The sequence below is a fragment of the Mirounga angustirostris genome, unplaced genomic scaffold (assembly GCF_029215605.1).
Source record: "Mirounga angustirostris isolate CCGP_5_RB_7025 unplaced genomic scaffold, mMirAng1.0.hap1 SCAF_6, whole genome shotgun sequence".
Taxonomy (NCBI): Eukaryota; Metazoa; Chordata; class Mammalia; order Carnivora; family Phocidae; genus Mirounga; species Mirounga angustirostris.
The window spans coordinates 58,138,958-58,154,498 of NW_026991714.1; the positions used below are offsets into that span (position 1 = coordinate 58,138,958).

At 35.2% G+C, this 15,541-nt stretch overlaps 1 protein-coding gene across 8 annotated transcripts in view; it reads right to left on the bottom strand.

The window, feature by feature from the left end:
- Window positions 1-15,541, bottom strand: part of DCAF6 (DDB1 and CUL4 associated factor 6) — a 135,878-nt gene that overhangs the window by 30,487 nt on the left and 89,850 nt on the right. For all 8 annotated transcript variants that reach the window (XM_045877527.3, XM_064594372.1, XM_064594370.1 and 5 more), the window contains 4 exons: window positions 8,409-8,526; window positions 3,729-3,841; window positions 1,843-1,929; window positions 1,316-1,643 (listed from right to left, as the gene is read on the bottom strand). In XM_045877527.3, the coding sequence (XP_045733483.1) occupies window positions 1,316-1,643; window positions 1,843-1,929; window positions 3,729-3,841; window positions 8,409-8,526 (646 nt within the window). The remainder of the gene's footprint in view (window positions 1-1,315; window positions 1,644-1,842; window positions 1,930-3,728; window positions 3,842-8,408; window positions 8,527-15,541) is intronic.

Consider the following 15,541-nt stretch of genomic DNA (forward strand, 5'->3'; position numbering starts at 1 on the left):
TCTGACTAAATATAACTAAAGGAAGCTTTACAACTAAGGCTATATAACTAAATATAAGTAAAGGAACTATCCTTTCCTAGTTACAAAAGGCAGTTTCACCAAACTGCAAGCAGTACTGTTCTGGATTTTCACTTGTCCTCTGTCCGTCTTTATCCCTAAAGCCATTCTCAATGTAATTGGTTTTTAAGTCTGAGGAGCCCCACAGACATCTTGGGTGCTTAACACAGCTATCGTTTATTTAGTGCTTTCAAAGTGGGCAGGTCCTAGGACTGAACGATGGATGGATTTTTAGAAAAATTCTTATAAAAATTCTAGATAGTCATAACCTCCTTTTATAGATAAGGAAACTGAAACTTACAAAAACATTAAGTAATTTAAATGAGGAAATATAGCTAAGTAGTAAAACCAGGATTCAAGCCCACGTCATAATGTTCTTGATCATTACTTTACCATTAAAGAATGGCAATGCTGTATCGTCTTTTTACTATATTTTTCACTTGACAGAAATGTCAGAATATTTTATGAACACTAGTATATTGAGCATGGAAATATGTGAAATGGTTCTTCACACCTGTGTAAGCTAGGAACTTAAAGATAAAATTTTATTCTCTGGGAAAGGGCAGAGCTTATAATGAGATATGATAGCATTATCTGCAGAAACAGCTTTTGAAGAGTATGGAATGCAATACGCTTTAAAAGATTTACTTTATCTACTAAAAATAAGATATATTCGTATGATCACACAAAATAAAAAATGAGAAAAGTAATGAACATGTGAGCAATTCTTTATTGTAGCTATGTTTGTGATTTGGTGTAATTTTTCATTTTCTAAACTGAGTTATTCAGTAGAAATCACAGAAAAACATAAGGTTCTCAAAAAGAGAACTACTATCACACTACCTTAAACCAGGGTCAATAGAAAAGCAGAACATTAAAAAAACTGAACATTAAACAAAACAAAACTGATAAAGGCCAGGCTGTCTACAGGGCAATCTGACAGCTAAATATAACCCTGACTTCATATGTAACCTGTTGGTCGTTCTCAACATTCCTTTCTCTTGATCTGTAAATTGAGGAGCCAGTCTCAGTGCTGGAGATAGAGAGCAATGAGACTTTTTATTCCCCTCTTAATGCAGTTTGCTTAAAGAATGTAATACATAAAATCATTTACAGTTTAAAAAACTCTGAGTTTATACAACTGAGACACTCTTAGAGAAAGCAACTGTAAAAAATGGAGAGATTCCTTTATGTGACTTCAAGCAAAGTCCTGTGAATCGTATTTTTTATAGTTCATTTTAATTAAAAATTTACCAACCTGTCACCAGGTCCGGCTCGATACCTTGCACCTGGGATCAGGACGGGGTCATCATCACTGTCATCTGTGTCCTGGAGAGCAGAGTCCCTGGCTAATGCTTCCTCATGAGCCAAAGGCCCGATGGCTTCTGTTTGTGACGGAGGCTGAGGACTGGTGGTATTCTGATTGGTAGCACCTTCAGTGCTAGTTTGACCAGAAGTTCCTGGTTCCTTGCCTTGTTCAGACAAAGTGGATTCTTCTGGAACCCCACAAGAGCTATCAAGATTGAAGTCATTTCTTTCTCCTGAGCTGGAATCCGATGGCTCAGATGTGAATTTATCTGATTGTGCTGTCAGAAAATAAAGTAGAAACAGTTGGTCATGTTGGCAACCTTGTTTAATCTAACTTGAAGCTCTCCCTATAGGAAGAGGAGAATTCCATAACACATCTATTTGGAATCTGTCTCTAACTCAGGAGAGAGTAACAGAAATTACAGCTTCTTATTTTCCCACATGAAGCAATTATCTAAAGAGAACAAGACAACTCACCCATTTCTATACGGTTCTCAACTGTGTTTTCTGCAGATGTACCTTCCTGATATGTTGTCACATCCTCTGATGATTCTTCAAGAGCTTCTGGGAAATAAATAAACCAAATTACCATTAAATCCAATTTTTTTTAAATAAAAATAAGCATTAACTGAAAACGCTAGCTTTCCTCTGTATAAGTAGCTCTTAATCCTTTTTGAAGATTTTATTTATTTATTTGACAGAGAGAGACACAGCGAGAAAGGAACACAAGCAGGGGGAGAGGGAGAGGGAGAAGCGATGCGGGGCTCGATCCCAGGACCCTGGGATCCTGACCTGAGCCGAAGGCAGACGCTTAACGACTGAGCCACCCAGGCGCCCCTCTTAATCCTTTTTGGATCACAGAACCTTCTGACACTCAGATATAACCTCCCTTCAGTATAATGCAAATTGTATATGCAAATGTATATACCAAACTGTACAAACACTATCAAGGATGGATGAGCAATCCTGCCCACTGCCTCCTCCCAAAGCCCACGCATGGACCTTCATGAACTCTTCATGAAGAATTTCTGCTTTAGATTACCCCTCACAATTGACATTACTTGGTCTTGCCTTTTTGCTAAACTTCACAAATTCTAAACTTAAAACTGAGTATTTTTCTATCCCTTTATCATGCATCTGGTATAATCTCAACTATCATGAACTAATAGTAAAGTTGACCCTACTATAGGGCGCCTGGGTGGCTCAGTTGTTAAGCATCTGCCTTCGGCTCAGGTCACGATCCCAGGGTCCTGGGATCGAGTCCCACATCGGGCTCCCTGCTCGGCAGGAAGCCTGCTTCTCCCTCTCCCACTCCCCCTGCTTGTGTTCCTGCTCTTGCTATCTCTCTCTCTGTCAAATAAACAAATAAAATCTTAAAAAAAAAAAAAAAAAAGTTGACCCTACTATAAATTCTGTTTTGGCCACTGAAAATATTTATTTCTGGGATTTAATTCCAAGACCATTAGGGATCAGTCTTTTTTGCTCCTGACTGCACATCTGCTTACCAGACAGTTGTTTTACACATATTTAATTCTTGTAAACTCTGTTACATTGAGGTATCTATTCATTTAATAAGAAGTAGAATTCATTTATTCCTTCATTTACCCAAGTATTTATTGAAAATCTACTGTGTTCCAGGCTCGGTACTAGACACTGAATTTCATATAATGGTCATGGAAAATATTCTAGGAAAGGTTCTGAAAAAGTCCCTAAATGGCATTTCCTGTATGAAACAAGATTCATTCATAACCCATTCAAATTTTATTCATTTTTCCCCCCCTTTACAAGCCACCATAGTCTTTGAAAAAATCAAGCAGATACTTTGGATTTTGCTGCTAAGTATAAAAACAGTAAAGATCACTCTAACATTTACATCTCACATATTTTCAGTGTAATGACCACTGTCCTGGCCGCTGTGTCCACAGAGAGACACCGTGCTTCACTGTGACTCCCCATCTGAAATGTGTAAGGCCCCTGCCATTTGCATTTGCTATCTGTTCATCAATAGTAATGTCTAGACTACTGAGGCAAAGGAAATTTATTAAAAACAAGAAACAGGGGCGCCTGGGTGGCTCAGTCGGTTGAGCGACTGCCTTCGGCTCAGGTCATGATCCCAGGGTCCTGGGACCGAGTCCCACATCGGGCTCCCTGCTCTGCGGGGAGCCTGCTTCTCCCTCTCCCACTCCCCCTGCTTGTGTTCCCTCTCTCGCTGTGTCTCTCTCTGTCAAATAAATAAATAAAATCTTTAAAAAACAAACAAACAAAAAAACCAAGAAACAGAACTGCTGCACTGAAGGAAAAGAAAAGTACATGGACATCCAACACTGGGGCTTCGTAATGACAAAAGCAAAACAACACCTTACTTGTGTCACTGTCTCCCGGTGGCTGCACAGAGCTCTCTGGGGCCAAGGGTTCTTCCTGACCCTCAGATTTGCAGTGGCTCCCATTTCCTCTAGAGCTTGAGGCAGTACTGCTCCTACCATAAAACAAAATAAGTGGTTCCACCAAGAAGTTAATAAATATGAACTTTTAGGATGATTTTTATATTTTACAATTAGAGAAACAGAATAAAAAATTCACACCACAAATAAAATATAGGATTTATTATTTTAATAGTACTTGTAAAACACCACTTTTAAACATCAAGGTGATTATTCTAATCCTCTTTAACTTTAAAAAGGAGATTTAAAAATACCAAAGGACCACCACTTCTTCACAGTTTTGATGCTCCTATAATCAGATATATATTTCTATACATTTCTATTGAATTTTAATTTAATTACATAGACCCCCTTCTTGTCCTCACCACAGATGGTTCACCGCATCCCAATTCTTCCTGGTTTTATGGACTTTGATCATATGTCCTTTCAGACTTTGTTGTTCTAGGCTACTTTTAAATTAATACTTGAAAAGAGACCTGGATAGTTCTTTGGTCCTTGAACTGCCCTCTGTGGATCACATCCACTCTGGATTGCTGTTCAGATATGGCAGGTGATTGAGCACCATGGTTTTGCAGAAGGTTAGGATAATGTTTCATGTTTTAGTTTTAATACTTACCTGATAATGACTATAATTCTGTCAGCATTTTTGGCTAGAGCAGAATACTAGATAGATTTAAATAATTTTCAAGGAATATTCTGTGATAAATCATGGCATATGTGTAAGGTGGGGATTGAATGGGAAAGAAAATAGAGGAAAATGTACAATAATCTGACTAAGATTAAAATTAAATTCATAGAAATGCAATAATTTCTTAGATTTAGAATAAATGTGAACAAGAAAAAAAAGCTTAAGAGTTACAGTACTTGAAAACTGTTAATTACAGACATATAGCAGTGACTCAATAAACAATGCAAATCATCATGGACTTTTGGCCAAGATTTTATAAAAACTCTTTCAGGCTAATTGCAGAAGTCAATTTGATTTTTTTTAAAGGGCACCCATGTATAATAGGATATGTTTTTTAAAAGAATGCATATCTACATGGGCATATATGCAGAGAATAATGTCAGAAAGGATGTGTACCCATGTTAAGTGTCATCTCAGTAGGATTATTGCAAGTGAGTTTTTCCATACTTTTCTCTAGATTCTGAATTTTTTTTTCAATGAACATGTTATTTCTTTTTAACCAGAAAGAAATATATAGCAATTTTGGTAAAGAGAAGACAATATGATATATAAATCTTTTTTTTCCATTGAGAAAGCTATGATACAGGCATAAATAAAATGCTCAGTGCATAATAGTTTTGATAGCTAAAACATAGTACTGATGTAGGAAAACAGAGCCATTAGTGGAAAAGACAATGTAACCAAGTAAATATATTTAGCATATGTTAATATGGCATTTTAAATCACAGAAAAAAGAATAAATTGTTCAATAAATGGTACTAGGACAAAGGAACAGTTGTGGAAAAATTAAGCTATAGCTCTACATCATACTTTATGGCAGAATAAATTGTAGAATCATTAAACACATATTTTTGATATAAAATCACAGAAATATAAGAGGAAAATAAGAAGAAGCTTTCCCCCTAATCCTGGGAAGGACAGGATTTTCTAAGCATGAGCTCACAGGCCGAAACCATAAAGCAAAACTACCATAAGTAAACTGAAAGACAAACAACAAACTGGGAAAAATATTTGCAACAAATGAAAGACAAATGGTATCATCCTCACTTAATTTTATAATAAATAAATAGTTCTTATAAATCAATAAGAAAAAGATAAACATTGCAGTAGAAAAACGGGCAAAGGATATGAAAGGCAATTTACAAAAGATGATAACGTAAAGCTGACCCCTGGGCCTATCACGTGCCCGTCAATGTGCTAAGTGCTATGGACTTTTTCTGCGTGATCTCATTAAATCTTCCCAACAAAACTCTGAAGTAGGTTCTCTTAAATATGCCCATTTTCAGATGAAAACACTAAGATTCAGAGAGGTTCAACAGCTTGTCAAGTTTAACATCTAAGCTCTTAGTGTGCTCTATTGCCTCATCTATCATCAAAGAAACTAAAATAAAAGCAAGATACCAAACTGGCAGAGATGAAAAAGACTGCCTTCCTGAATTCTCCTTTTACCATTTTTTTCTTTTTTCTTTCTTAATCAGAAAAAAAAAGCTAATTACTTTTTGATAAAGAAATAAGAAACTAATGAATGAGAGAATGTAATTCATGGTCAGTTTTTAGAGAAGGAAAAGTAGCATTCAAAAGAAGAGTGGGACTAAAGATCTTTGCTAAAAAAATACTCCAGTGAGATTCTCTATAAAAAAATCAGGCTTTTCTATACAGAAACATAAGAGTAGAATAGGAAAGACATAAAGAATAACAATCTTCTATGATCTTAAATTACGTATTAAGGAAAAGGGCCACAGATATCATGCAGGATTATAAAAAGTTGAGTTCAAACACTAGGGCTCATAAAGAAATTAGAAATTCTACTGACTGTTCAGCCTTCAAATATATATCTAGAATCCAGTTTCTTCTTACTATCTCCACTGCCCTCACCACCTCTCACCTTTCTTACTGTCAAAGTCTTTCAACTGGTCGCCTGGCTTCTACCTATGGCCTAGTCTCTACACAGCCATCAGAGACATCCTCTATCCTTTAAATATGCTCCTCACGCCTGGCTGACCATCTTTGCCACTACTTTCTCCTTTGGTCACTCCACTCCAGCTACACGGGTTTTCTTAAAGTTCCTTGAATGTACTCCATCTGTTCCTGCTTCAGAGCCTTTGAACTAGCTTTCTCTCTGCCTATAACGCTCTTCCTCCAGATTTATGCATGGCTCACTCCTTACCCTTCAAGTTTTTGTCCAAATGCCATCTCCTCAATGATGTCTACCCTTGCCCGAGGTCTCCCTATCACCCCTTACTTGCTCTGTTTTCTTCCATAGCACTTAGTACCTCCTACCATACTACACAATTCCCTTATTTACTCTGTTTATTGTCTATCTTCCCCTAGAATGTAAGTTCCAATAAGACAAGGGCCTTTGGCCAGTTTTTTTCACTGATGTATTCCCAGTGTCTAGAATAGTCTCTGGAACATAGAAGGATTTCAATAGTATTTTAAAATACTACTTAATCAAAGATTTTAATGTAAAATACATACACATATAAACACAAATGGAAACCAGTGAATTGGAATAAATAAATAATATCACATATCAACATATAATTATATATTAATAAATAATATATAACTACATATTATTTATATATTATACCAGCATATAATATATAATATACAATTGAATATATTAATGTAATAATATATTAATTATGTAACATAATTAATATATTGGTTATAAGATGATCAATATAATTATTACATATTAATCATATAATTATATTAATATATAATTAATTATATATTAAGAAAGATTATATTATCTATATATTAAATCATATTTATATATCAATAAACTTAACAAAATTTTGGATGCTGTCTCAAGCATAAGGCCATGAGACAGTGTGAAAGAATATAAGAAGCTCACATAACTTGATTTTTTTAAAACATAAGATTTAACTAGATTAATAAACCATAAGTATAATCAGAAATGTCATTAAAGAGAACCTAGACAAAATATCAAGTTCAACCTTACTATTAATCAATTAAATAAAAATGACAATTATTTTAAAATCAAATACATAAGTTAAAAATAAATGAATATACTGATATTGAATACTGGCCTGGGGACCGCACATGTGTGTGCTTTCCTATGCTGCTGGGAGAAATGCAGTGACAGAAGAGCCCTTTGAAAATAATTTGGCAATATCCTTTGACCTAGATAGAATTCAACTTCTAAAAATACGTCTCAAATCAATAATCTTAAAGGTAGGAAAAAGCTTGTAAACAAAGATATTCGTCATTTTAAAAAAAGGCAAACAAATTCACTGCCTGATGAAAGGGAAATGGTTAAGTAAATTATGGTAAATCTAACTGATGGCATAGTACACAGCTAGTAAATATGTATTTATAAAAATTAAGTAGAAATGTGGAAATATTTATTACAGAGTTAGGCCAAATAAATGCAGGAGAGAATAGCATATGTTCAGTATGATTAAAATTTAAAACCCCAAATCAAACATGCATACAAATATGTATATATATGTGTGTGTGTGTGTGTACATATATATACACATATATACACACATATATACACACACACCTGTACACAGGACTAAGACTGCAAAAAGTTCCAAAATGTTAGGTTTATTTTTTGGCACTAATGGTCTATTGGTGATTAATTATTTTTTTTTATCTTCTGCATTTTCTATCAGAAGAAATACTCCAGGACCACCAACATCAGCATCTCCTGGGAAGTTTTTAGAAATGCAAATTCTCTGATCTCACCTCAAACTTAACCAAGAGTGGGGCCCAGTAATCTGTGTTTTAACAACCTCTTCAAGCCATTCTGAAGCACATTAAATTTGAGAACCAATGCATTACAGCAAAACAAAACATAAAGATGATGAAGTGCTAAAAATAATATCTAATACAATCCTACAAAGGCTAAGAACAGCTTTACAAAAATATTAACTTACCATTCATCTGTAAAGTTCAGTTTTATTGTGCTTGTAGTTGTTCCTTCTGTGCTGTAGTGCAAACTTAAAACTGGTTCACCTGTCCCTGGTTTGGGGCTCAGCTTTTCATTATTGTTATCTGAAAATTGTGTTTAAAACATTTGAAAAAGTCTCTGAAACCAATAAAAAGATGACATTTCCTAAAATTTATAAAACTTAAATTAGGTTGTCCTTGTCATAATTCTTTCTCACATCTGTTATGGTTCTCACTTAAAGTTCAAAAGCAAGTGTTATAGAAACACTATTTCAAAGTGGCATTGCATCAAATTCTAGCTTTGTGTACATGACTCCCTTTGATTCAGATGGAAAATTAAACACATTTGAGAACCATATTTAGTCATTAGGAAATCAAAGAATATTAACAAGCAATGAAATATGTTAAAAATTGGTACTTTCATTTAATGGAATGGTCGCTATTTTATTTTTTAGTTGCTAGAGCATCAAGAATAGCTAACATTAGCTCCTTCAGAAACACTGAGAAGATGCTGGGGCTCTGAAAGAAGTGGTTCAGTGAAAATTCTGCAACAACTGAAGGTTATCAAATTCTTTCTGTTCTTTCAAAACCATAGATTTATAATCTAGAAAGGGAGTAGAGCCTGAACTCTATTGGGAGGGGAGGAAAAGAAAACGATGTGCTTTTGATATTTATAAAACTCTCCTTGCTACAAGACCATATGTTTTAGTATATTTCCTCTTCCTCTCCTGACTAATCTTGCAAGTAATTTGTTTTCTAAATTATGGAAATGGTAATTTCACCTTAAGAGTCTACAGGGGATGTCCATAATATATATCTATCTCAACATATTAAATCTTTGTAAAATGGCAAATAAAATCAAGAAATCTGACAGAAATTGATAAAGGCCACTCCAAAATCATCCTTTCCCGCATGTCCCCGCCTCCCCCCAGCAAGAGTACCTGGGTATTCAAAGACAAAATAAAATAGAGCTTTAAAATTTTTTCTTTTTATGATTAATAGTTTGGGGAAACATTAACATACAGAGAAAATACAGACTGCTATATATAATCAAACGTAACATTTCTGCCAGTTGCCTGCAGAAAGAATATGCTTCTGTGATATAATTGTTTTCTTGATACCCGTTCAAGAACTGATGTAACAGTACAAAAAATAAGCCTTCTGCCTTGGAAAATAACAACAAAGGCATAAAACCAAAATTACTCAGGTTTTTTGGTTATTAGGTTCACTTTATATTGCAATGAAGGACTTGTATTTTTTGCATCCCTCTTGAAGACACTGGAGCACTTATTAAAAGAGAATCGGACAGAACCTCTGCTCTAACTTTTATCCTGTGAGAGGGCAATTAACAAGACCTCAAATACAGAACTGCAGTAGAAAGGGAAAAAGATTCTGTCCAAGAGATGAGAAGTCAAGCTGATAACAAACTCAGGACTATCAGTTCTTAGGCCTTCAATTCTAACTCACGAGAGATCCTCTCCTATGATATTAATTGGTATTTGAAAATAAAAGTGTCAATGAATTATAAAGCTGGCCTCCCAAATGGTAAAAACTTTGGTTCTTGTACTATTCTTGTTATGACTATGTCATTGATATAAACAGCTGCTGGAAATAAATTAACAAGCCATTACACAACTTTCAAAGATTCAGTATCACATTCAGTGTTTTACAAGAGGTGTTTTATCAAATGTCATTCTGATAAAATAACTGAATTAACAGACATTTAGCTTACATAAAATTATCAAGAATGGGACTTTTAAAACATCTGTCCTACCCTTGACCATCTTTAAAAAATTTGCTGTTAGTCATATGTCCACACATAGTTTTCCCTTATTCTTAATTATGTTGTTGAAATTTCTGTCCCCACTCCTACCCAAATCATGGTCATCTTTAGGCACCTAGAACTGATGAGGACAGACAGCTGAAAGACTGAGAATGATCCAGGAAACCAAGAGGCAGAGCTGGGGCTCGTTCTTTCATTATCTCTCACAGCACTTTATAAAGTGCTTTGCTATTTATTTTTTTTTTAAAGTAAAGAAGGAATAGAAAACAAAAGCAGGTGTAAGAGAATAGGACAGAATTTCTTACATCCACCTCAGTTACAGAAGCAAAAGTTTTAAAAAGCCATTTAAATGCTATTTCAAAATTTTCTCTTTTGAGTAAAATTAGAGAGACAGAGACTTGAATGCTATAATTATAGGAATATAATGAACAAAGAGCTGTTCGGAGGTCAAACTGGTGTAGAAAATATCTTATTTAAATGTATACAACACCCCCTTCCCAGAAAGCAAGAAGCTTCCTGAGATGATCAATGTTAATTAAAACCTTCTTCCTTATGGTATCTACTACAAAGTTATTATTTAATCTCTCATGAATATAATCTACATATTGTAAATCATGTAAAACATAGTGGTACTCATTTAATTTATAAAATGACTATAGTTGACAGAATTTCTATATTCAGGTTGTTAATGAACTCAGCAGCCCTGGGTAAAACTGGTCCATCGTTGTATAAACAGAATGCACTCTTCTGTTAGCTACACAAACTTCAGACCCGAGTCTAGTTCATTCCTTGAAGACTGCACATAAATAATGAGCGCCTCTGGCAGAAACACCACACAATGCAGAACTGAGGCATTAATGAGAATATCTATCCAAAGTTTAGGGTTCATCTCCTGGTTAGTTCCAGCCTACTCTTCCTACTTTTAATACTCCTTTTCTTGATCACATACATCCTGTCACGTTCAGTTTTCTCAGAAATGTAGATTCCTGGCTTATTAGTGAATTAATTCACATTTTTTTCTGATAAAATACATATTTTAAGCTAGAAATGTCTAAGAAAAATCAACTTTAAAAAACTAAAAAATTAAATGTTTGATTTTTACTGTAGTTGAAAAAATACTTGTAACCATTTAGATTTTCCTTAACTTGCTCTATTTATTAGAAGCTGGGTCAGCAAACACAATCTAAAAACTGTATTATTCAAAGCCTTACTTACACAATACCCAGAAATTTATAACTAAGATATTTCTTGCTTAACAGTAGAAGTTTTAATTTAAGAGCCTTCCTAGGAGATCTATGTATCCTTGTTTAAAACCTTTGTAGCATATAGCCCCATGTCCATTTTACGGATGATGAAACTGGTGATTCTGAGCTAGATTTTTTTACTCTAGGCATCTAGGCTTCCTTCTATGTGAAGTTCCTACTTGCTATACTGTCTTCGAAATAACTTGAATACGAAGTAGAAAATAATTGCTTAAATAAATATTTCAGTTAAGAAATATCAATTGTTGGTGGTGTTATTTCTCAGAAATGTCTAATTCATATCAGCAATATATTAACGTAACTGATAAAAGTTCTGGTAGCCCAAATTGTCACTTTGGCCCCAGAGTAGTGGAAAACTACACTGTATCTTCTTGCAGGGCCCTTAGAGATTGAACTATTTCTCCTTTCTCTAAAAACATTATAGGAGAATAAAATTAATTAAATTCTGGTGCTCTCAGCACAAGGGCAGTGTAGTGGGGGAAAATCGCTTTTAATTTGTTCAACACTGCTAAAGTTTTAAGATTAAGAACCAAATTTAAAAGGTCCTCTCTAGATTTGGTATAAGACCCCTTTCAGGTTAGTGTACTGACTCAGGAAGAAACTTCAGAATGGTCTGGAATATAATTTGAAAGGAACTTCTCTGAACTTTAATCAGATACTTTCTGAGCCTTTCACATATGAACCACAAATACATTTTTCTTTTTGGTAATATGTATGTATTCAAACCATTTAATCTGTGCACTGACATTATGAAATTATAATCATTTTTGGTTCTAAAAAAGATGCTCAAAGACATACAAAAAATTAAGTGTGCTAACAGTAGTACAAAATACACTATCTTGGCAACTAGGTTTGCATATCATCTAAATACTGATATGGATGTTTTTTGGATTTCTAGCTAGGATATCCCTGGAGACCTATCCTATATGTAAATTTAAAGTATAATCAAAATGAAGATAATGAATGAGGATATGGCCACAATAATTTGTTTGGAATCACTCTGCCCAACATCTTTTCTGCCACTGGGACACTATCATAACTGTATAATCATACACTAATCACCCATAATAGCTTAGGTAAACTGGAGATAACTTAGAAATAGTATATTCTTTACTAAAAGTATTTTCTATTATGCAATGACCTTATTGAGACTTCTCATTCCATTATGTCAAAAGTTTAAAAAAAATTAAATCTAAAAAGAAACTTTCTCTGAATTCTCTGAAAAAATGTAGACACATCAATGATAGGGTTCAACTATCTTCCCAAATTTTGCTCCCCAACTTACTTGGCTTACACAGAAAAAAGGCAAATCTCTCAAATATTGTTTCTAGAACAATGAAAAACTTCCATTTTTACAGGTCAGAAATCTGTAACTTTTCTGCAGACCTCAGACTACCCAGTTCTTCCAATCATTTGTATAAGAAGGCGATTCTGATTCAAAGTGGGGAAACTATTTTTAGGAGTAGATTCTTCACAGAAAACCCCTCTCTACCAAACACACGACTGCAAGAGACAACATTTAATTCTAAAAATTAGTGTTCTCACTAGTGTAATTTGACTTTATAAACTATGTTATGAAAGCCAAAACCAAACAAAGCACAAGTTTAATACTGGTATTTCTTCATAAATCCCTCCTATAAAATCTTTTGGAAATAATATTCTGTTCATATTTTCTTCCTGGCAATCAAAACTCAACCTTTATGTCAATTATACTAATTTTAATCCAAGAACTTTTTTCATCACATAACATAGACACGTAAATTGAACTTAAGCATGGGTTGGGGATACATATAGATTCAGACTCTGCCTGGTTTCATATTCCCAGTGACATTTAGAATTTATGGGTTGAAATGTAGTTGTCACTTCACCGAATGCGACCTAGGCTCTCTTTCACCTGCTGCAGACCTGTAAGTCTTATAGCTCTCTATGCATAAAAGTCCCTATTCCTCTTTCCCATTCAGTCTTGAGGGAGAACAGACAGGAAGAAAACAGGTAAAGATGCCCACCCCATGTGGCACAGAAGTCCTGCCAAAATCCTTATCCAGTACCTCTCTTTTTGTAACTGATTCCCCAGGTATGTTATCTTTTTAAAAAATCAAACCTGTCATATAGTAAACAGATGAATATGTTAAAATGTCCTTTCAAATAAAAATGAACAAACGAGGTAGACAGCTTCAGAGAACACTCTTTAACCACTTTCCCCTCCAGCAACTGTCCTCCTTGCTTATTGTTTTGAAATGCTTTTCTTACTTCTCATCTCCCATTTCTCCATCTCCTGCTCTACTGTGGCCTCTGTCTCTTATCAGCCTGTGAAACTGCTCTCACTAATTTTATCAATCTCCTCCACATTAATTTAGTGGAGAATTTCTGGAAACTATTTATTTGGCCTTTCGGCAGCACTCACATACACAGTTCTCCTGTATTTGAGACTTTCTCCTCTCTTAATCTCATGACATTGTACTGGTCTACTTTACCTGTGACCTCTGTGGTTGCTTCTTCATCTCCTTTACCAGCTCTCCTCTAGCAAAATCTTCAATTTGGGAATTTTTCTGATTTTCTTTGAGATGTTTTAGATATTGTACTTCCTCCCCTCATTTTTTATACTCATCCTTGTCAATTTCATCTACTTTTATGGCCTCAATTACCATCTATATGCAGAAAATTTCCAATTTATTTCTCTAGCTCTGACACCTTTCTTTTATTTTAAAAGATTTCTTTTCTCTCTCCTTTTTTTTTTTTTTAAGTAGGCTCCAGGCCCAACATAGGGCTTGAACTCATGACCTTGAGCGGCACCCCTGACATCTTTTCTAAGCTTCATATCCATATGATCCACAGCCCAACAGACTTTTCCACATGGGTGTCTCACACAGATAACTCAAAATCAACATATTCAAAACCAAGCCTGTGATTCCTACCTCCTTCTATGCATCCCATACTTTACTCCTTTTCCAGGGTTACCTATTTAAGAAAGTATCCACCCACTTAACTGTGCTTAATCAAAACTTGGGAGTCACCCCTGCAGCAGCTAGAAATGGCATCTGTTAATCTCCACCAGTAACTCCCCCAAACAACCACAAATCTGTGAAGACACCAGCTTGCCATTACTAAACCACTTCTATATAGAAATTCTGGAGTTGTTACTGCAGTTTATACTCTGGACTCCTCCTTAATCCCTTGCCTCATTTGACTATTATCAAAGCCTGTTTACTCTATATGCTAGATACTTCTTGAATCTTTTCATTCTCTTGCCATACTTCTATCAGCAGGTCAAAATCTTTATTACCACGGGCGCCTGGGTGGCTCAGATGGTTAAGCTTCTGCCTTCGGCTCAGGTCATGATCCCGGGGTCCTGGGATCCAGTCCCGCATTGGGCTCCCTGCTCAGCAGGGAGCCTGCTTCTCCCTCTGCCTCTCTCTCTCTCTCATGAATAAATAAATAAAATCTTAAAAAAAAAATCTTTATTACCAGGAGAACTTCCTAAGTGATTTGGTCTCTAGTCAACTCACCATAATCTATTCAGAATAAAGCAGATCAGGCCATTCTCTATTTAAATACTTCCTTAGCTTCCTACTGTTCTTAAAATCCAAAACCTTAAACTGTCCCAAAGGTCCTTCTCAATCTGGGCTCCACCTATCTCTTGAAGCTACACGCACACTCCAGCCACACTGGGATTCTCACGGTCATGCTAACGTGATTATCCCAGAGCCTCTCCACATGCTATTCATGCTTCCCTGCACTCACGCCCCTTCACCTAATTTACTCATACTCATCTTTCAGACCTCAGCTTAAATGTCTCATCCTCATGGATGCCTCACTTGGCCTCCCCTAACCAGAAGAGACAAAGACTCACTTATATGTTTCCCAATGAACCTTGTTATTTCCTCTTTTATAACACTCATCACACTTATATATATATATATATATATATATATATTTTTTTTTTTTTTACCATCTGTCTCTACTGTTAGATGAGGCAAAGCATAGCGGTTATGATCACAGATGGCAGAGCCAGGCTTGGGTTTGAACCACACGTATAACACATAGTATGTGAGCTCAGGCAAGTTTCTTTTTTCTT